The sequence below is a fragment of the Chinchilla lanigera genome, unplaced genomic scaffold (genome assembly GCF_000276665.1).
Source record: "Chinchilla lanigera isolate Chin_1 unplaced genomic scaffold, ChiLan1.0 scaffold00022, whole genome shotgun sequence".
Lineage (NCBI taxonomy): Eukaryota > Metazoa > Chordata > Mammalia > Rodentia > Chinchillidae > Chinchilla > Chinchilla lanigera.
This window is the reverse complement of record NW_004955423.1, coordinates 9,499,608-9,521,140: the sequence shown is the minus strand read 5'-3', so window position 1 is coordinate 9,521,140 and position 21,533 is coordinate 9,499,608. Positions and strand designations below refer to the sequence as shown.

Sequence of the window (21,533 nt, the reverse complement as noted above, 5' to 3'; positions counted from 1 at the left end):
GGCAAAGCGCCTGCCTGGCAAGCGCAAGGGTGTGAGTTCAGTTCCCGGTACCGGAGAAAAACCAAAAAAAAAAATATATATATATATAGGCAGTTGGACAGACTGATGTGAGGACAGAATTTCAGAACTAGACAACCATACCTTCAAAGACCAGCTACCTAAAGACACCTTAAAAACAGCAAGAGAAAATGGAAATTGATCCAGCAACTGCTAGGTGATGCAAAGAAGACTAATATAGGAATAATTGGAATAAGTGAAAAATCAGAAGATAACACAAATGGCATTAAAACTTGTTCACAGGAGTAACAGCAGAAAACTTCCCAAATATAGCCAAAGAAATTAACACACAAATAGGTGAGGTATATCAAACACCAAATAGCCAAGACTAAAAGAGAACTTTTCCATATCACATTATACTCAAAATTCTAAAAGGCCTATCAGAGGAACAAAATCCTACCAGCACTGAATCTGCTAATTCACACGGTTCAAGCAGAAAGGAATGTATGTAACCAGTCTAGATTGCCTACAATGTGCTAGGCCAGGAATGACCAATGTTTTTCTATAAAGGACCAGACAGTAATTATTTTAGGCTTTGTAGACCAATCTCTTTTGCAACTACTCAACTCTGCCATTATAAAAATAACACAACAGCAACCATAGACTGCACACAGGCAAAATGTTCCAGTACAATTTTACAAAAACAATTGGTGGAATAGATTTTGTCAATCCTTGCCTTAGGCCACTGGACTCCTTCAATAATGTGGTGGCACCCTGATAGATTTCCACCATTCTCCACAATAGAAGTGTCACCTCTTTTAATCCAGTCCATTTAATATGATATCATGAATACAATGGACCAGTGTGACATGTGGAGTGTCCAGATGCTCCAGTCTAACACACAAAGGCCAGGAGGATTAAGAGAGTCCTGGAACAAGGCCATAAATGTATATGCAGCTGTCCATCCCAAGAGAATAGAAGCTATTTCTCTCTCTTGCTTGATTTGATATTTTCACGTATTTTATCCAGCACCCGTGTTGGTTTATGATGTGACTGTACACTGTATATGCCTGATGGCAAGGAGGTGGGTATGAATCTCAAAAGGGCATGTGTTTCCTTGCAGAAAGACACCCCTTCAAACAAGAGGGACCCTCTGACTTTTAACAGGGGAGAGTAAGCTAGTACTGCTGGCTGGAAAATTCAGGGAAAGCTTAGGATTCACAATTTCAAGTGAATCAATCAGGAACCTGAACTTAATGTGATGCACCTGTCAGGGTTAAGAATTCAGTGTTCCCTGGAGCACTTCTATCCTTATAATTAAGTCTTGGGCTCAAGCCCAAGCCTTTTCTCCTATGTAGATATAAAGCTTCTGTATGTACTGCCAAGTGGGCCTCCTTGCTTTCACATTTTGCCTTACATTGATTATTACTCATCCTCAGTATCTCACTATCTTTCCTAATGCGTTAAAGTCCCTAGACATACCCATCCAAGTCTTTATAATAACTATTTCTCTTAGAGCTCTTAAGTATCTGAGATATTACTCCAGCCAACTGATATCTTTCCTTCAGTATCCCAGCCCAATTCACCTCTGGGGAAAATATCAACCACTGAATGACTACAGCCCTCTAGGGGCTCATTGCCAGCTAGCCAGTGGGTAATACAGCTCCAAAATCTCAGTTTAGTCTTTTTTCGAGGATCACTCCTAGTATCACAAGTCAGTTTCCCCAAATAACCACAATGAGGCCCAAGATTTGCATGCAGGAGGTTCACTGGTAATGCTCTCTGGAATGACACTATGAAGACTCCCTCCTACAAAGGTCATTCCTCCCAATTCTTTTCTGTTCCTTTCCAGGGCGTAGGAAAAAACACTTTGAATGCCTGAGTGTGTGGAAGAAATAGCACCAGGTTAGGGCTGAAGAGAAGCCCACTTACCTACCTTCTTCTTCAGGCAACTCCTTCCATGCTCAGGGAGAAGGCACCACCCACCACCTATTTCTTCTTCATTGGAGTGCCTTTCTTCTCTCTCCCCAAGGACTTCAATTTTTACTTCAGATCCACTCTGGGTTCAGGGGACCCAATTCCTTCCTCCTTCTCTTCCTCATATTGCTATATTACAGTGTCTGGACACCAAATCTCAGAGAAATTCTTTCTTGGCTGCTTACCATTCTGACATCTTCCTGGAATTTTACAACACCTTGATCTTGGACTTCTGGCCTCTACAACTAATTATGAGGTAGTAAATTTCTGTTGTTTTATACCACCAAGTTTCTGATAATTTGTTACAGCAGCCTCAAGAAACTAATATCCCTGAGATCTTTCTTTTTTTTCTAAATATATTTATTTCTCTTTCTCATGTAAAGGTGAGAAGTATACTTATCTTCTATGTTAGGTTGAATGCATTCCTTATGTGGTAAATTCACATTAGACTACTGTATATTTTAAGGGTAGGGTGTAAACTTTTTAGTACAGATTGAGGCACCGTAGAGACATGAATGAGGATTTTTGGGGGAAAAAGATCCATAGCCACTATATTCTCAGTAATGTTTCCATAGCCTCCAAAAACCTTCGAGATTTCTGAGATGAAGTCTAGACAAAGGGAAGAATATGATGTTACTGGGCTCTAAAAGAGATGAGAATAAAGACTATGAATACAACAGATTGAGTCTGAGGCCTATGCAAGCAGAATGGGTGCCTGGTTAGGAGGCTTGAAATCCATGCCTTTGAAAACAAGCTTTGGTTTCCTCCTATGTGCAGGTATGGAGACAAAATTTACAAAGGTTTTACAAAGGTGACTATACAGGCAAATTCCATACAGCTCAGAGTCCAAAGGAAAGAAAATGTTCTTTCTGGACAAAGCATAGAAAGGTTAGAAAAAAGTTCAAGTTTCTGCAGTGAAAACCTGCAGGGGATTGAAAAAGATAAATTCTGTTTCAATGACAAATAAGTAAAATGCTACCTTAAAAGATTTCTTTCTGTTATGTGAATGTTTAAAAAGAGAGGAAAAGCAATTTCAAAAAATAAAGAGTAGGATGGACTTAAGTGTCCAGCTCTAAAAGGAAAGGGGGCATAGTTTCTGAATCTGTCACTATGAAAGGTTATATGATGAGATTTGCAAGATGTGAAACAAGCCTTTGGCAGAATCTTGATGGATGAAATTACAAGTCCCAAATGATAGCCTGCTTCATAGAATACTATACAAACTGCCTTTTCCATACAGCTCATGGCGTTGGAGTCACCTGCATTACCCTTTCATGAAAGTATTAGGCATAGGGTTAGGGGAAGGACAGGGAGAAAGAAGAGGGAGAGTATTGTGAGATCATCCTTCTGCCAGAGCCAACAGAAGGAGGTGTAACCAATTCTGACCCCAAGGAAACATCCTTCACAAAATAGGAACCTGTTCCTTGACAGTTGGATAGACTACAGCTTTCCCAACATGCATCTGGAATGTAACATCCAATAGCTTATTTGCAGTCCATTGCAGTGAATATCTTAAGAGTCAAAAGAAGCAAAATGTGCACATGTATAAAATGGGCCACAATTTCTATCTAAGGCTTATGTTATAACATAGACTTTTTTCTTCAAATAAAAAGTATCTAAAATTTACACAACTAAGAGAACAACAGGTAAGAAAGGCCTAATTAAGTTTTTTTTCTTGTTTATGTTTTTTTTTTATTTTTTTTTTAGGGATTCATGTTAAACTCTCCTCTTGGAACAGAATTATCAAATTAACAGGGGAATAGAATGTACCAGCCATTTGGCATTGCAATTTACATGATGTAGAAGCACATATTATAGCATGAGTATTCAATCTAGCATAAAACCTTCCTTGTCAGATTATTTCCTTTTTCTTACCCTATGTTCTTTCTAAGTAATCACTAGCTTGTGAATGGCCTCCAGTATCTTGTAGGGTTTGGTAGTGCTCAAGATCTCCCTCTGTCACCCGACTCACACAAGCCAATGATGGGTCTTGTCACCTAGTCATCTAATAGACTGGTAACAATGAAAAGAAGGCAGGCTGCTTATTACATTTGGTCAACATTTGCCTAGAAATGCTATCTATCAGGCATGAAAACTACCATAACTCTTACAAACTTTAAGCCATTCAGTTCACAAATACCAATACAGTAGGTTCTACTTCCACTTCCATTTTTTAGAAAAGGAAACTTATCACATATGTAGTAAAAGGTGGCACCAGGATTTAGGTGAGTTTCAGTTCACACCATTGCTATCATTTAGATAAGTGTCCCCAGATATCACAAGCTAAATGCTACATCTCCAGAGTGCTGTTATGGGGAAGCAGTAGAGACTTGTAGGGGGTGCTCAGGTTATTAGGGTATGCTCTCGAAGGGGATTGTGGGACCTTCCTGTGTTCCTCTTTGCTTCGTGGTTGTGATACAAGAGAACTGGCTCCTCTATTTGCTCCCACTGTAATGTACCACTTTTGCAAGAGACCCAAGGCAAAAGGACCACCTGAACATGGATGGGAACTTCTAGAACCATGAGCTAAAATAAATCTTTTCTCTTTTTAAGTTAATTGGCTTAGGTATCTCACATATTGGTGTCAATGTTAGTAATACAATTCTACTACTTTAGGTTGTAGTAGTATAATGATGAATAAAGTAAAATTATTGAACAATACTGGGAGCTCAAGTGTAAGCATTTCTAAGGTAATGGAGATTTTATTTTTTTAATTAAAAGGAAAATTATATAGAATGTTCAGATTAATAGGTTTTAACCATGGATTTTGGAAATTATAACTTGTGAATCTTTGCAGAATATATACAGTAGTGTTATGGTTTATATCTAATGTTCCCCCAAAGACTCATCTGCTCACAGGTGAGGCTTTTGGGAGGTAATGAGATCATGGGTGTGTGGCACTCATCACTGGATGGGTCCACTGATGGGTTTATAGCTGGGTATGGTATTGGAAGGTGAAGTCTGGTAGGAAGAGGTGGGTCACTGTGATGTGATGTCCAAGGGTCCATATTCCTCCTCTTCCTCCCTCAGTCCCTCTCTACTTCCTGCCTACCATGCCATGGATTTTCTCCTCTGCCATGCTTCCCTGCCATGGAGGAAGCCAACTATGGACTGAAGTCTCTGCAGACTGTGAGTCAAAATAAACCTTTCCTCCTTAGAGTTGTGGGTGTGAGGTATTTGCCTCAATGATGAGAAAATAATTAATGCAAATATTTCTCTGATCTTGAAAGCAATAAATGTTCATACCTAGAAGACTCTGAAAGTATGTGGTGAAAAATTACTCATATCTTGTTATTCAGAAATCACCATTGCTAATATTTTCATGTATATATTCTGTTTTTATATGCATATTCATCCATCTGAATATTGACTTCATTTGTATTAAATGTAGTTCTTTGTGCCAAGAGCATGCATTATTTAAAGAAAAACAATTTACACTGATGTGAACACCCCAATGTGTATTAAATGTTCTCTCAGTGTTGTAAAGCCATAAAAATCAATCCATAAAATCATAATAGTGCTATCAGACTACAAATAAACTACCAATGATACATGTGCTACAGAATTTTTAAAAAATTCAAATATTCAAGCAACTGAAATAACAATGATAAAATTTTGCAGTAGTTTTATTACATTTTCTGCATTACCTAGAAGCATCAGTAAGATTAAAACAATAATGGCTTTTCATATTTGTGCCCAAATTAATTGATGTGACACCTCCATTAATTCATGATCATTTTCTTAATAAATTGATTCTGTATCTTCTCTAACATAAGAATGCACAAAACCACCAAAAAGAGATGTTGATTTATGATTGTTCTAATATTATTCAGCATTTTTAAAGTAAACTATATTCACAAAACATATTATACTTGCTAATGAGATAACCCACATGATGTCTTTTGCTGAGTTAGGAATAAAGAAATAAATTATTTTATAGAAGAGGAAAGTGTAAACTGTAAATTAATATACTGGGCTGAAAATTTGCATATACATTATAATTTCCAGCATCACAAATAACTTAAAGAATCCCTCAGCTACAGTGGACTACTATCGGGGGTCACAGTGTCACAGCTTTGAAGACAGCTTCCTCTTGACTGTACCAGTAATTTTGCCATATGGATTGTCTAATGGCAGCAAGACCTGCAGAAAAAGCACAGGGAAATTTTAGAGATGTTAAAACAATCCTCTCCTTCCTATGAATCAGTATTAAAACAACAGTGAAAATAGTTCGTTAAGCAGCAAAATGTATATGCCCTACCATAAAGTTACTCCAATTATGTTAATGCTTTGTTTTTCTGGCAATAGCTGAGAGATGCATTGATTATCCAGAAAATTAAAAAGTTTTGTAAAAGTTGAATGAATGGGATATAAATGTTTCTAAAACGCATTGTGTATCCCTGCTTTTAAAACTGAGTGTAGTGAGTACAATTTGACCTTTTCTGTTTGACTCATTTTGGACATCAATCATCGTCCAGTCATGCCCTTGGAGCATCTGAGGTCCACATGGCTGTTAGCACAACACTAAATGGCTCCAGACAGCTGGGCTTTTAGAGTTCTTCTGTGTTCCCACCCTGTCATTTGTCACTTCTTTGCTGCTGTTGTTAGTGTATCTCTACTTTCTCATAGGTTGATTTCACTTTGTGCACACCTGGGTGAGGGTTCCAGGCAACCCCAAGGTATAGGAACAGCATGTTCAGCCACTTGGGGGCCTTTATGCAGAGCCCTGATCCAAAGGAATCCAGGGTTTCCTGCCTCCAGGACCCCAGCAAGGATTTAGGAGGGAGCTGTGAGTTCCGCACCTTAGAGGAAGGGACACGGTCTCAGCCCATAGGCGAGCCCTTGAAAAGATCAGTGTAATCCTGAGGCTCAAGGGGCCCCAAGGATATCCTCTTCTTTCTTTCTGGGGTCCTGAGCTAAACACTGTCTAGTTATGACACCTGATCCTGATTCTTCTTAGGGCTCATTTGTCCTGCCTCCAGTGGACATGGCTAGGATTATTTTCAGGTATCTGTCTTGTTCTTTAGCAGACAATCATTGCAAAAAGGCTTTATATAGCCTAATTAATGAAACTCTGGACACTACCATCCTTTCCATGCTCCGAGGTAGTACTGCCTGTCCTTTCAGATGAATGAAAAATGCCTTGGACACAGTGTGTCCCCTTCTGCAACTCGGAGCTCAGGTCAACTCTACCAGAAAAGCATAACCTTTGTTTTACAATGTCACCTGCTCATGTTCACCTGCAACTGATGGTGGTACAAAGACAAGTGGTGTCCACCAACAATATTTTCAGAACAGAAACAAGGTATTTGGCCCAAAGTTTGTAAGGCTCATGGGTCAGCTGGTCAAGAACATAAGACCTTCTGCAAATTCCTTTATTGGCATTCACCCACCAAAGAATGTGATTTTGTAGCAGCAGAACCATCCCAATAGATAGCCCTTTCCATATCTCACTGCTTAACACATACTAAAAGAAGTTACCCAATTCTTGTTTTCAGATGGATCAAATGGAGAAATCCTACTCTTTTGAAAGTACGGGGAAGGGACAGTTCTGATCTCCCAAGAGCTGACCACACCAGTCAGGACTTCAGGCTGCCTGGTCAGACACACAGTGGTTTAACATTCTGCTACAGCTAAAAATAAGTCAGGGCCAGTGTATTTTCTAACACAAATGTTTTCTTTCAAAAAATGAATTTCCTCATCTTGCCTTATATATTTGCAATTAGAAACAAAGACACTCTTTCAACTTGCCTGTGTGCATTGTATGCTACTGAACTGACTACTTAGTCAAAAGATAGGAATGATAGAAATAGAAATGAAATAGAAATGAAAATAGAATCTTTTCTTCTCTCTTCACTGCCTCATGTTAGAATAAGGAAGCTGTGACCTTGTGGGGCACTTTTCCAAGAAGTAGAACTCAGAGTTGTTTCCTTGGGCACACTCTGTTCCTCTTTTGTCCTTTCCTCTCTGCAGCTTCCAATCCTCATCTCTAATCATTCATCCACTTCGAAGGTATTCCAGCCTCAGGCACTGAAACACCTCCAATCAGTGTAACTATGACATTCCCCAAAGCAGTAGCTGTTAAGAGTTTTAGTCAGTGACATTATATTCCCAAGTTTACAAAAAGGCACAAGGAGGCTGGAGCAGAGGTGTGCTCGGGATATTTTAAAGTTGTCTTACCTCTTCTTTGTTGATCAGTCCCATTTTGGACATGTCTATGTTGAAGTAGTGAATGTTTGGCAGGCTGATTTCCATGTCTTCTATCTGGAATCCGCAAGAGTATGCATCACCTTGGGCAACAGTGAATCTGTCTCTGTCAGTCCAACATTCTCACTTCTACCCACCCACCCTCTGGAACGGATTCCAGCTCTGTCTTTGAGGCACTGTTTGATGTTCCTCTGCTTCCCAACATTTTCTGTCCAGCTGGTCCTATTATCAGATGGTAGGCCCACTCCTCTCCCCTCAGTGAAGAAAACCTACGTTTCAGAAAAGTAAGGGCTTTTTGAGTCCATAACCTGGGAGACCTCTTTGACATCCTACTGGCTTCCAGGAACTGGCCACACAATATTCTAAATTCTTTCTCATTCTGTTCCTTCTCTCTGGGCCTGTCCCCAGCATTTATATGTCCTGGAGTAAGAGTATAGTTGGAGATCCATGTAGCAGATCTCTAAAGACTTAAGAGCTATAAGTCAAGCTTTTAAAAAAAACTTTCTTTTCTTCTAGTTCAACAATTTTACCTTCATCAGAACCTGGAAGGCCCAGTTTAAATTATTTTCCTGACTCTTGGTGTTCCCATGGCAACATAGGAAGAGTCAGCTTACAGTCCCCAGCCTATCCCATCTCCTCTCTTAGATTCCTATAGATAAACATGCTAGCTTGCATGTCAAATTGCTCCTGCAAAAATCTGCTGCTTTGTCCACTATTAGGCCTAAGGCTGTGAATACAAATAGCATGATCTGCCCTCTGGAGGACAGATCTCTAGAAGAGGTCTGCCCAGGTTCTGGACGCATTCTCAGGGATACTTGGGCAGGAAATTCTGGGGAATTCATGAGCCACTGACCAGTGAGTTGCCTTGGCTCTAATAATTCATTCAGTGTGAGGAGGTAAAGCCAAAGGAAGGGCAGAAGGGGACCTCTAAAGTGCTGGATCTTGTCCAGGTCTAAGAGCAGCACATCTCTCTATTCTCATCATGACCTGGGCCTAGAGTTTCCTTGCCAAATTTCTGCAATAGCATACCATCAAATATCTTGGTCTGTGGTTCATCATCCTTTCACACTGTCACCATAGTGATCTTTCTAGAGGACAAATTATGCTATGGCACAGCCTACTTATACTCTTCAGTAGTTCCTAAGAGCCACTAAGAGTGCTTCCTAAGAGCAAGATAAAGTACAGATTCTGCAAGTAACTTAAAAAGGCCCTCTTGACTGGCTTTGACCTCATGTCTAGGAGCATGGACAGACTTTCTCTCCTAGAGCTTCACATACGATTGGTTCTTAACAGTAAGTGACTATATGATGCTGCCCTCTGTCTTCATTCCAAATGTGATCCATCTCCCTTGAGTATAAGCCCACATTACCTTTACTGGTCTATAAAGTCTTAACACACATGCACACAAGCACACACACACTCACCTTCTTCCTCCAGAAAATGTGGCTGGCCCTATTCCCTGTACCTGCTTTAGACACTTTCTCTATATTTCCGTAATCATCTATTATCTGTTGCATTGTTTATTTGGTTTCTTGTTTGTTCATTTTTTGCCTGCTGATTGATAAGCTCTTTGAGAGCTCTTTGAGAGGACTACTTCTAATTTATCTTTGCATCCCTTGTCTACCATCAGAAATAAAACAACCTATAATACTAAATAAATTGATGAATGAACAGACAGATGGAGAGAATGAATCTATCTTTTTTCCCCTGGATCCCATGAAATGTAGAACCTCTACTTAATTACCTCTCCAACAAGGCACTGAAATGTCCTGAATATGAGTTTTAAATCAGAGACAGGTGGAAGGGACTCAAAGAATTTTCAACAAAACTAAAGATCTGTAACAGTGGCCTGTGTTTTTAGGTTGGACAGATTTTTTTCCATTTTTGCTCTCTTCTCACTTGCTATAACAAGCTTTTGAACAACAACAGATGTCATTTTTCGTGTGTCTTCCACTTTCTTATTTTAACTCTCAACTTTTTCTCAGAGCTGATAGGAGACACAAGTTCTCTCAATCTTCAGAATGCCAAGTACCTAAACATACCTCAGGAACCCGCCTCAGGGAGAGCACCTGTGTGTCATAGAGGGTCTTCTGGACAGAGGGCGAGTACTCGCCTTTGTCATAGGGCCCAGCAAATTTTTCCAGGATAATATCTCGAACAGTGTGCCTAAAGCAGAGAGAAGAAGGCTAAAATTCACATGAAGTGGTATTTCAGTTATGCATTATAAAGCTAAGATGTAGTGACATTTCTGCTCCCCAGAAAAAATTTATTGATTATTTTAGAAGAGGTTATTATCCTATAATGTAAAAAAAAGAACAGAAACAAAACTCACTTCTCATTCCTCTACACACATGCACCCATATGCACACGCACACGCACACACACACCCGACAACCATTGAACATCACTAGCCCATCTGCATAGGTGAGTCCTGGTGCCCAATGGACATCTCAAGGCAAATGTCCCACATCTGAGAAACCTATGAAAAGGAATCCCAAAACTCTAGCCCTCTTACGATTGTGTTTGCTGGTTTCTTAACTGTTACCTCAGGGATTTTACTCCATGCCCATGCTCTGTACTAAGCATTTTATTGTGATTGTGTCATTGCATTCTCAACACAGCTGAAATGAGGACTATCTTAATATCCCCAGTGTAGAGTTGAAGGAATCTGAGCTTCCAAGATACATGATCTCCTGAGTTGCTGTCCTTGGTGGGAGGTGGGGAGCACTATCCTCACTCTGGCATGTTTAACTTCGTGCTCTCTTCAACATAAGTACAGGAGATGCCTGCTGCCCAGGGAGAGAACTTGAAATAAAAAAGGAAAAAGAGGACTCAGGTGAGATTCTCCCCAAGCACTTAAAAACCTATCATGTAGCAAAAAGAATGGAGAAAATCTATTCCAGTGGAAAAAATCTGCATCTCTATCTCATTTTGAGGTACTAAAGCTAGATATTCACTTCATCTTACCAGTGCTTCTTAAAGTCTCCTTGAAGTCTTGCAGTAGCAGCATTTGGGAGCTGGTTACAAATGCAAATTATCAGGCCCCGTTCACCCACAGAATCAGACTCTGGAGGTGGCTTAGTGATCTATATCTTAACAAGCCCCTAGATCATTCTGACATGTATTCATGTTTGAGAACCATTGATTTAATAAGGTAAAATACAAGAGGAATTTCTGACCAGTGAGATAGAATTGAGTGAGTTCTACATTTGCCATTTGCATCTAACATGCTGTAAACTCTGGGACGCTGGTAATAAGCTGAACACTCCCCCATCCCAGTGCCAAGTCCTAGCACTTATTGTACCAAGTAGTTTCAAAATCCACATCTCTTCCAGGGTGATAGTGCCACTTGCAGTACACTTGGGTAGCAAAACACCGGTCCTTCACTTCGGGGAGGGTGGTAAACTGGTCCTTGATGAATCCCTCGAATCCAGACTGCGTTGTTTTCAAAACTTTGAGGTCTTTGATACCAGAATGAATGACTGGAGGTTCTGTGTTAAACAGAAAGGTAGAAAAGGATGGGTCATAAGCAAAACAGTCTCTTCCTACTGATATCTTGCACTGAGGATTCTGACCATCAAAGCATGCTAATGCAAAGGACCATGTTAATGCAAAGGACCATGTCTCTGCCCATGCTTGCTGTCTTCCTTTCTTCCCTGAAGTCTGAGTGAGGAGGATGGTACATCTTTCCTTATATCTGTTTTGCTTTTGCTGTTTGAGGTACTGGGATTGAACCCAGGGCCTTTGTACTGAGCTACATTCCCAGGCCCTTTTAATTTTTATGTATTCTTTAAATTTTGAGACAGAGTCTTACGAAGTTGCTAAATTGCCCAGGCTGGGCTCAAACTTGTGATCCTCCTACCCCAACCTCTCAGAGTGCTGGGATTGCAGATGTGCACCATGATGCCTAGTTGTTCCTTCTGACTAGAAAATCTGTCTTTACATGAGTCCTTGCCCTCTCTTATTTAAGAAAACTGAAGGCCCAGGAATGAACTGCCACGTTGTGTGGCAGGCCACAGAAACAAACAGTTCCCTCTCAGTCACACACAGGGGCGTCCTCTCAGCCAGGTTAACCTATACCTTGAGTTACATCTCAGTCAGCTGCAAATCATGTAGAAATGAGTTTAAACGCTCCTCAAAATCAGTTCTTTATGCTGTGATCCCTTTATTCCAGCAGTCTTCATGTTTGTCACCTACAGTGGCCAATGCCTTCTGTCACCACTAGGCCCTCTTGATGTCTCAGTGCCCTTGTGGCTATGACCTCAGTGAAACTAGACAACTTCACGAATGCGTAATGGTATGAGACTAGCTGAACCTATATAATTACAGACAGGGAAGAGAAGGCTGGTGACTCACAGGCACAGATCTGCCTAAGTTGATATCCCTAAGGACGTTTGTTTTGGGGCTGAAGGAGAAGACCTTGGCTCTGGGGCAGAAGTTGGCTCATGGGCTCCTGGTAGGGAATTGAAAACAATAGAGGAGGTGAGACACCTCACCTTCTGTCCCAGCTGTCACCTCTCAGCTGTGGCCTCATAAGGTGACAAAGTGAATGGTGATAAGCATAATCTGAAGAAGCTGCTTCCTTGTGCATAAGCAGTGCTAGCCCAGTGTGGTGGGGGACAGAGTTAGACAAGGCAGGGTTCCTCTCTCTTTCCGTATAGAACACACCCAGCTCCAGGGGTTTAGTGGAGGCTGAAGAGAACACAGCACCAAATGACACACTGGCAAATCCAAGGATGTAATACTCCAGGCAAAGCAGCATTTTCCCCAAGAAGTGACAACTGACCTAGCAAAAGACGGGCAGAGCGGGGAGGCAGAACTGTCCCCATTAGGTTCCCACTTCTTCCTGAGCATGCTCAGGATGGCCCTTTGAGGCTGTCAGAGGTGGAAAAGCTTGGCTGGATACATCTAGCAATTTAATGGCAAGAAATCTAGGAAGATGTAGGAGTGAACATTATTATAATCTTATTAGTATACATAGGTTGGTGAGGATAGTGAACATTCGGGGAGCACTTGGCAAACCTCGATAGTGAAGTTCCACAGCAGGATCACTAAGGCCACCTCATTTCAGTCTGCAAGTTCGTTCTAACAAATATCTATCCATCTTGGCCTACTTAGTCTAAAAATTAAGGGCCAAAAGTGTCAGGCATCACATCAAGTTCATATATACATGTTTTTGGTCAAAGCACAAGAATATAACCCACAATCCTTAATTAACATCCAAGGAACCTCTTAAAAATCAGCTTAAATACTGCATGGTTTCTCTTATACAAGAAACTCAAAATATAAATAAAGCAGAAAATAAAAGAGAAACAGGAGGTAGGGAGATCTTTTTCAAATAGAAAGGGAATCAAGAGATGAAGGGAATGAGAAAGGAAGAAAGGGAGGGGGAATAAAAAAAGAAATTAAGATGTATTATACACACGTACCAACTTCATGCAAGGAATGTAAACAGGTACTGCAAATACGGACTAATACAAAATAAATTTTAAAACATCCAATGGTTTATATCACCTATGCGGTTTTAATGACTATAGTTCATTCAGGAGCTAGGCAGGTTTAGAACTAGTTAATTAATGAGTATGCAGTACTTTGATGTTTTCAAAGCTACATATGTGCACCTACCAGAGACAGCAATAGCCAAGGGTTACTGGAAGATCTGCTGATTAAATATTTTCTAATTAAATGAAATGCCTTGTGCAATGTGTTCCAGGATAAGGTGGCGTCAGAGCCAATGATAATTGTTTAACTTTCTGAAGTTCTCATTGGGAGCTGTAATGTGAGAAGAATCAAGAGAAAGATGCCAGCAATGCTTTAAAGCCTTCAGTTGGCCAAATTTATCAGATTCTCAATGCACAAAGACATGGTCTTACAAAAATCAGCATTTAAATGTAGTGAGTCTAAGTCTCAAACCCCTCAAAATTACAGAAGCAATACATAGGTAGATGTTAAATGAACAAGTACAGCAAGATTGATTCATTCCAGGGAATAAGAACCTCACAACTTAGTGTCTTTCTCTCCCAGACAGTTCGCCTACATCAATTTTCACTTTTTCACTTCCGGGTCTCCTCCACCTCTCCCATATATTGTGGCAGGGCAAGGGGAGGAAGTATCAACATTGCCTGAGAGCCTCCTGTCCATGGGTAGCCTTTGGTTGCTGCCTTTTTCAGTCTTTCTCTTATTTAATCCCCAGACATGTAGAAAGTAGGTATTTTTATGCAGGTGTTTTTTTTTTAATTTGTCTGCCCATAGTCATATGGCCAGGCTGGAGGAGGTGGAGTCTAAATTCAGCACTGCGTTATGAGATTCCATGCTTTTCTGCCCCCTTTTTAGATCACTCTCCATCTGTGCAGTGTTTTCTCCTTCCTTTAATTCGCTTCCTCCATTTCTGTACTGTAAGAGGCCTTTCTAGGAGACAAGAAGTTTGCCACTTCTCATTTCACAGTGTTCTTTGAGGGCCTCAAAGAGAGATTCCATGGCAAGCGCAAGGTCGTGAGTTCGGTTCCCGGTACTGGAGAAAAACCAAAAACCAAAAAAAAAAAAAAACAAAAAAACAAAAAACAAAGAGAGATTCCAGCCAGAAAATACCATCGCTCTCTTTCTGAAATGCAGATTGAAGCCCTGCTTTCAGAAATGGCCCTTATGCATCTTTTATTCATTAAATGTTTCATAATAAAGAGAAGATTACCTCTAGATTTTTTTAAACTAATGCAATCTACCTTCCACAGTAATCCCTCCTAGAAAACAAAACCCTGAAGAAATAAAACATGGATTTGCAGTTGGGAGAGCAGCTAAAACAAGTAGCAGAAACTGCTGAAGGGTATAAAAAGCTAAAAGAGAACCAAAGGTAAAGTCAACCTGTTCCATGTTTTCAAATTCATCTGGTCTTGATCGCCAGCAGCTATATAAATCAGACAAATCTAGGCTTCTCTAGTGATCTTTCTCCTAACATGATTTCTGAACGTAGCATTGCATGGTAACTGAATCCACAGTTTTGGGACTCATATTTCCCTAACTTCAAATCTGGTGCCTTTTTTGTCTCCCTAATCTTTTATAAACACTATTCGCTTAGGAAAATGACTTGCCCTCTTTCTACCTTGATTTTTCTCTCTGTAAAATGGAGAGAACATCAAACCAGTTTCCTGGACTTAGTACATATCTAAGATAATGTACATGAAGGCCTTAGAATGGCTGCCATACAGGAAATCCTCTATAAAAGCATTATCATGATTTTTGCCATGACTGACTTTGTCCTGCAGACTCTAACCACCTGCAAATGTTCCCCAGAGGCTCACTGGGTCCTGAAAACTCCTCCTTTGCCATCTCATTCACTGCCAGCCCTGAGGAGAGAGTTGAGTTCAGGAGAGTGTCAGTCCTGATCAGCCCTTTGAAATCATTTACCTTCTCACTCATCTGAAGGTAGAGAAATCAGTTGTATTTTTAATGTGTTTGCACATCAGTTTCCCACAGAAGAGAACGTCTCATGTTTCCAAAGACGATTAATGATCGCCACAGATTTGGCATAGTACAAACCATTGACTCTGGTATTCTCATCATTTCACGAACAACAACAACAAAAACGAATTCTTTCTGAATGTTTAAAGAGCTTTTTCCTTGGCACACACTAGACAGACTGGATGAAATCAGAGAGCTTTTTTCATCTCCTCTGTTGGCAGTACCCCAGCTTTTGGAGCACTGGTAAGAACCTGAGGCTTTCAAATTCATACGGCCGTCAACTAAAAATATGATGCCTCACACACTCCAAAAAGGATTCAAAGTTAGGCTAACATGAAGTAATTCAACCAAGAAGACTGCCCTTTTCTAGGTTACTTCCCATGAAACCACTTAATCAGCTTTTTTTCTCTTTTCCATTATGATTATAGAGTAATGCAAAGGGAAGATTTCTCACATTTTTCTTTGCTGGAACATAATGTTTTCTAGCTCTTAGTATCCTCCTACGTACTTAACAGAGTGTGGTTTATCTCTCTGAGAAGCATACGTCTACCTTTTAGCTCTCCAAGGGAGAGAAACTCACTGTGAGTTATTACAAAATAAGCCCAATTCCTTACCTACACATCAGGTGTCACAAAGCACAAAGCTTTACTGAGCCAAGAAAAAAAATCCTGTCATGAGGAGGATAATTGCTTCCACATTTAACACCTCCTAAAAGGACACAAATAGCTAAAAGGAGGATATTTTAAAACTATATTAAGTCATTCTACTAGAAAATATCAAACTTGTAAAGTGCTGGAAAGAAGTGAAGATCAATTAAGTATCATTTGCCTCTGAGAGTCCATTTAGCTCCCACAGGGAGAGTAAAAGCTCCCTCCAGGCAATTCTGCATAGGACAGATGACATCACCCAGGTGGAAGGGAGCTGACTGGGCTTGGTAAGGATCAACGTGGTCTCAAAAGATCTTATATCTGCCGAGAAGCTCTCTTATGGAGGAACTAAAGAGCCTTAGTCTTGCTAGCAAAGGACATGAACAGTTTTCTTGGCAATGGCCGTCTCTGCCCTGGGTCCCATACCCCACCTGCCCTGCTTGTCACCCCTTTCAATCTCTGTGCCTCCTGAACTTTGACTTCATTAAACTTCATTGATTTCACTGCCTCCTTCCTGAAACCCCCTCCAGCCTTCCCATCCATACATGGGTGGGGCTTCGTTTCCATGACCAGTACACAGTACCGCCATCTTTCATTTCTCTGTCTAGTGATGCTTTAGCTAAATTTTTATAATTAGTGTCAGAAGAGGAGAAATTTGATGCATAAAGAATTGTGAATTTTAATTCAAATAGTACAGAGGTTTGGGGCTGGTTTATTTCAAATTAGTGACTCGATCATCCCAGGGAGGTCAAGGCTTGGCTCAACTTTAGCTCAGTAGAAACACATGAGAGAAAGCTCAGATGACCCAGGTCCCATATGACACTTGAACCAACAGCCTGTATGATGTATACAGAGCCTAGTTCTCTCTGGGTTTGGGAAGTCATATGCTTCAGAGCATCCCCCAATAATGTAGGCAAATAAATGTCTTTCTTCAAGGTTCATTCAAGGAACCAGCTGACTTTAAAACACCAAAAAGTACAATTCAACGATACAGCTTTAAAAGATCCAAAGGAAGAAACAACATAATGTGAGTTTCAGAACAATTCCCCAGACCCAACCCGCTGCCTGCAATTCAGTAGGCTTTTCATAACTGTGTGTCCAAATGATAAATAGGCATGAGCTCAGCCCATGAGGAGGAATCCAGTCACATATCCTACTGGGAAGAGTTCCTTTCAGGAGTTGATTGGCTGCATATATGATTAGGTGTATGTGTTTCAAGGGAACGAATTCGCATCATCCTAGCCAGCCCAGAACAAAGATGCTACTCACTACTCAGGGGTTTGTAACAACAGCCTTCACTGTATGAATTGGTGTGTGTGTGTGTGCGTGCGTGCAACACAGTGGTTATTTTCTTCAATTAATACTGCACAAAGGCATTTCTTATCACAATGATTGTAACTTTGATTCATGTTACAATTCCAAGAGTTTTAGATCTTAGGTAACAAGAAAATTAAGAAGTAACTTTGCCACCAACAGAGCACATATCTCTATTTCCAAAGAGGGACAGAGTATAAATATCATCTTTGTGTACACAAACCTGGAAGATACACACATTCTTATGCCTGGACACACACATACCTGCATATACTTAAGGCAACAGATGTCTCTTCCCCTATCCAGATCCCTGCCAGCCCTTCATGATTTCCTATGGGGACTGGGCTCTAGAAGAGACAAACTGGGTCTTCCAGGAACACCGCCATAATGATCTCAGTATGCTAAGCTTTGAAGCCCTTAGCAGAAAGGAAAAGCTTTACCCTGATCATAATGGCTGGTTTTTCCACTCTGATACTAACTCCTGGTAATCTCTGGAAAGAAACTCAGGTGTAAAGAGAAGCCTATTCTTTGTATGATCAACACAAGCCCATGCTTCGTCATTTCATTTGCACCTCCATGGCTCTGCTAAACATATTTTTGTGGAAGTTGCCAATGATGTCTAATTGCCAAGTAAAGTTTCTTTTCCACTGCTTTTTAACCCAAACTTCTTAACCTTCCTGTAGCGGAGATTTAACCTATTTCTTCTTCCTGGGTGCCCAGCTAGACTGTATCTCACTGCTTCTCTTGCAGTCTGGAATAGCTATGTGATTCTCTCCAACACACTGCTGCTGTTTTCAGGCCTGGTATTCATGCTTGAGGAGTTCTGCCTGCTCCTTTTTCTCCTCCACCCCCTTTACCTCTCCTCGCTATCTGCCATGGGAATCTAAATAAAGGTTAAAAATATAAGGTTGCCATTAACCTGAGTTTCTGAATAAGTTTATGAAGCAGAACACTGCCCCCCTCCACACACACATACAAACACGAAACTGGGCTTTTACAAAAAGAAGGAACTTCTTGTGCTAACCTATTATATATGGACCTATTTGTTATGACCTGTTGGTTACCTCAATAACTATTTCTGATTTCTTTATTTATTTTTTAATTTAAAAAAAAAACTAACATAACAACAATGAAGACAAAATCAAAACAACATAAAAACAACAAAAATAATACATGAGCTCAAAACAAAATGATAGGAATTGACAATGGTTGCTACATTACATACTGTTATAGTCTACAATGTTGCTCAGTCCACCAGATGTAAGAATGTAAGATCGATCCAGCAATCAAAGACTGTAATAAGTAATAAAAAAAAAGTTGGAAATGATGCAGAGCTTCACCATAGAAGATGGTAGGAGCTCAACAATGGTTCTTATCCTGCATATTGTTGTTTTCATATCAGTCATTCTGATTACCAGATTCAAGCATGCAAAATTGGTCAAGAAAAAAGAAAATTTTAAGCATTCACAGTTCCTTTCAATAAACCACAGACATCAGCAATGCACCTATCCCAGCTATCCTTGTATATACATATAAATTTTGTTTTTCATTTTAAAGAGAAAAGAAAAAACCGAAAATAACAAAAACAAGTACATAAACAAAACAGCATAGAGAACAATAAAAATGATACAGAATTTCAAAACATCGTGATAGGATATTAACAATGGTTGTTATATTACATAATGTCATCTTCAAAATGGTTGCACAGATAACTGGATATAGGCATGCATGATTGATCAAACAATTACACATTACCAGTTCCTTTCAATAAACCAATAGATATTAGTAATACAATTTCTGATTTCTTAAAATCTATTTTTGTTGTTTTCATAACATCACTGTTCCCCACCCTTCTTCTGTCTCTCTGACACTCTACCATCCCATTCTCATAACTGCCCAGCCCTCAAACTAAGGAAACTTCCCCAGCTCTCTTCATATGTCCTCTTTTCACTTTGTATGTTTTTCTGGAATGTTCTCCTTTTCTATGGCTTCAGCTACTGTCGATCTGTTGCTGGTCTCCAAATCCATCACCACCCCTGATCCAAAACTTACCAGCTTCTTTCAAAATAATTCCTTTTTGTGTGTATTCTCTTTAGTCAGTTTTCCAGTCCTCTCACTTCAGGACCAACTTTAACTCTTCGTTCCCTCCAACCTTCCATCCCAGGTAGCCACTCAGACCTTCAGTTTCTTCCTCACAAATGCCTCACAGAAGCCTTGCCAACAACCTCCATCTCTGATTCTGCTGTCATGGTTCAGAGCACATCACTTCATCGTTCCTACAAGCCTCCACCTGTCTCACAACTGCCTGCATCTCCAGCCTGTTCACCATACACTGGTTAGGATTTTGTATGAACAAACACACACACATGCTCACTCACTCGTCCACTGAAAGACCCGTGATTCTTTGTTGTCATACTATGCATTGATTATGGCTGCTATTTAAGGAGTACCCCCTATGTGGCAGATACTGTGCTAAATAAATTCTTTGCTAACGTGAGTTTGGCACTTGCCTCCATAGGTGGGCATTTGCTCCCGGTCATAAAGCCACGAAGTAGTAGAGGTCATACAGTTCCTTCTGACTGCAAGGCCCCTGGGCTTAACCACCATGCAAAATTGCCTTTGAATTCCATTAAACTTGCTAGTGTAGCATTTGAGGTCCTTCAGAGTGGAGCCTTATCTCTACTTTTACATTCTAGAAATCAGACCCACTGAGCTCGCACTTATTCTTCAAATGTTTTGCCCTTCCAACAGTTACATAAATGCTTTTTCATCATGGTGCTCAGCATGATGCAGGTGCTCAAAATATTTTAGTTCCCCTCTCCCATTCCCGCATGCATCTTGCCCATGGGTACACTCTTTCCTTTGCTTGTAGTCTCCCTACCCCTGCCTATGCTCAGGATATTCTGAATTAGTTTTTAAAAGTAAGTCGGAATACTTCCTCTCCCCCGCTGGGTCTTTGAGACTTCCCTGGGAAGACTCAGTTTTGTACTTATTTGTTCTCTTAGCATGCTTGAATCCCTGCTCTGTGCTCTTTAGCCCTTCAAACTGCAATGAATCTGGTGATAGGTCTGTTCCTTATGAGACAGTGTTCCCTTGTAAATGCGCCGGGAAGGTCTTGTTCATCTCTTTATCTATAGTCCCTCGTGTACGTAAGTCCTCAAAATCTAATTGTTTGATGAATAATATGTGAGTGAATGACATAAGTACTTTTCACAAATGCCCTTACTTTTTAATCGGTTCTCCTGAACTCCAATTCTAGCCTGTGCTATTATTTTACATAATGGAAAGTGGAAGAATGTGCTAAGTGTCCTGAACGTCACTGAAAGCCACTTGAGAGCTATGCTGTCACTACACTAGCCACGAGGCCCACCAGGCTGCTGAGCACAGGAAATATGCCAGCATGACTTAAAATGCACTGTGCATGTGCAATACACTTTGAATTTCAAAGATCTACTCTTTTAAAAGAGTAAAATATTTTCTTACATTTATCATGTAAAGAAGTGTTTTGGATATATTAGGTTAAATGAAATATATTACTAAAATTTATGTTCCTAATTTCTTTTTGCTTTTTTAATATTACTATCAGAAGACTGAAATTACATATGTGAAAAAGATAAATAACATAAAATTACACGTGAGGCTTGCACTCTATTTCAGTTAGAGCTGATTTAGAGTTTCCAATTTTATGGGAATAGTCAGTGTGGCTTGCATACAGAAATACTGGCTTAAGAGTCAGGAAATTATTCTTTCTGCTCCAAAGGCACTCAGCTAAGGCAAGGTGGAAGGAAGGAAGGAAGGAAGGAAGGAAGGAAGGAAAGAAGGAGAAGAAGAAGGAAAGAAAGGAGGAAGGAGGGCTGAGGATTTAGCTCAGTGGCACAGCACCTGCCTGGCAAGCGCAAGGTCGTGAGTTCAATTCCTGGTACCAGAAAAAAATAA

The 21,533-nt window shown here is 40.2% G+C and overlaps 1 protein-coding gene across 1 annotated transcript in view; it reads right to left on the bottom strand.

The window, feature by feature from the left end:
• Positions 1-5,604: 5,604 nt before the first annotated feature.
• LOC102028102 (uricase) overlaps positions 5,605-21,533 on the bottom strand; it is a 27,537-nt gene continuing 11,608 nt past the window's right edge. Inside the window, exons 5-8 of the mRNA XM_005385361.1 lie at positions 11,486-11,672; positions 10,224-10,347; positions 8,155-8,238; positions 5,605-6,117 (exon numbers count right to left, since the gene is read on the bottom strand). Of these exons, the coding sequence (XP_005385418.1) occupies positions 6,043-6,117; positions 8,155-8,238; positions 10,224-10,347; positions 11,486-11,672 (470 nt within the window). The 3' untranslated portion in view covers positions 5,605-6,042. The remainder of the gene's footprint in view (positions 6,118-8,154; positions 8,239-10,223; positions 10,348-11,485; positions 11,673-21,533) is intronic.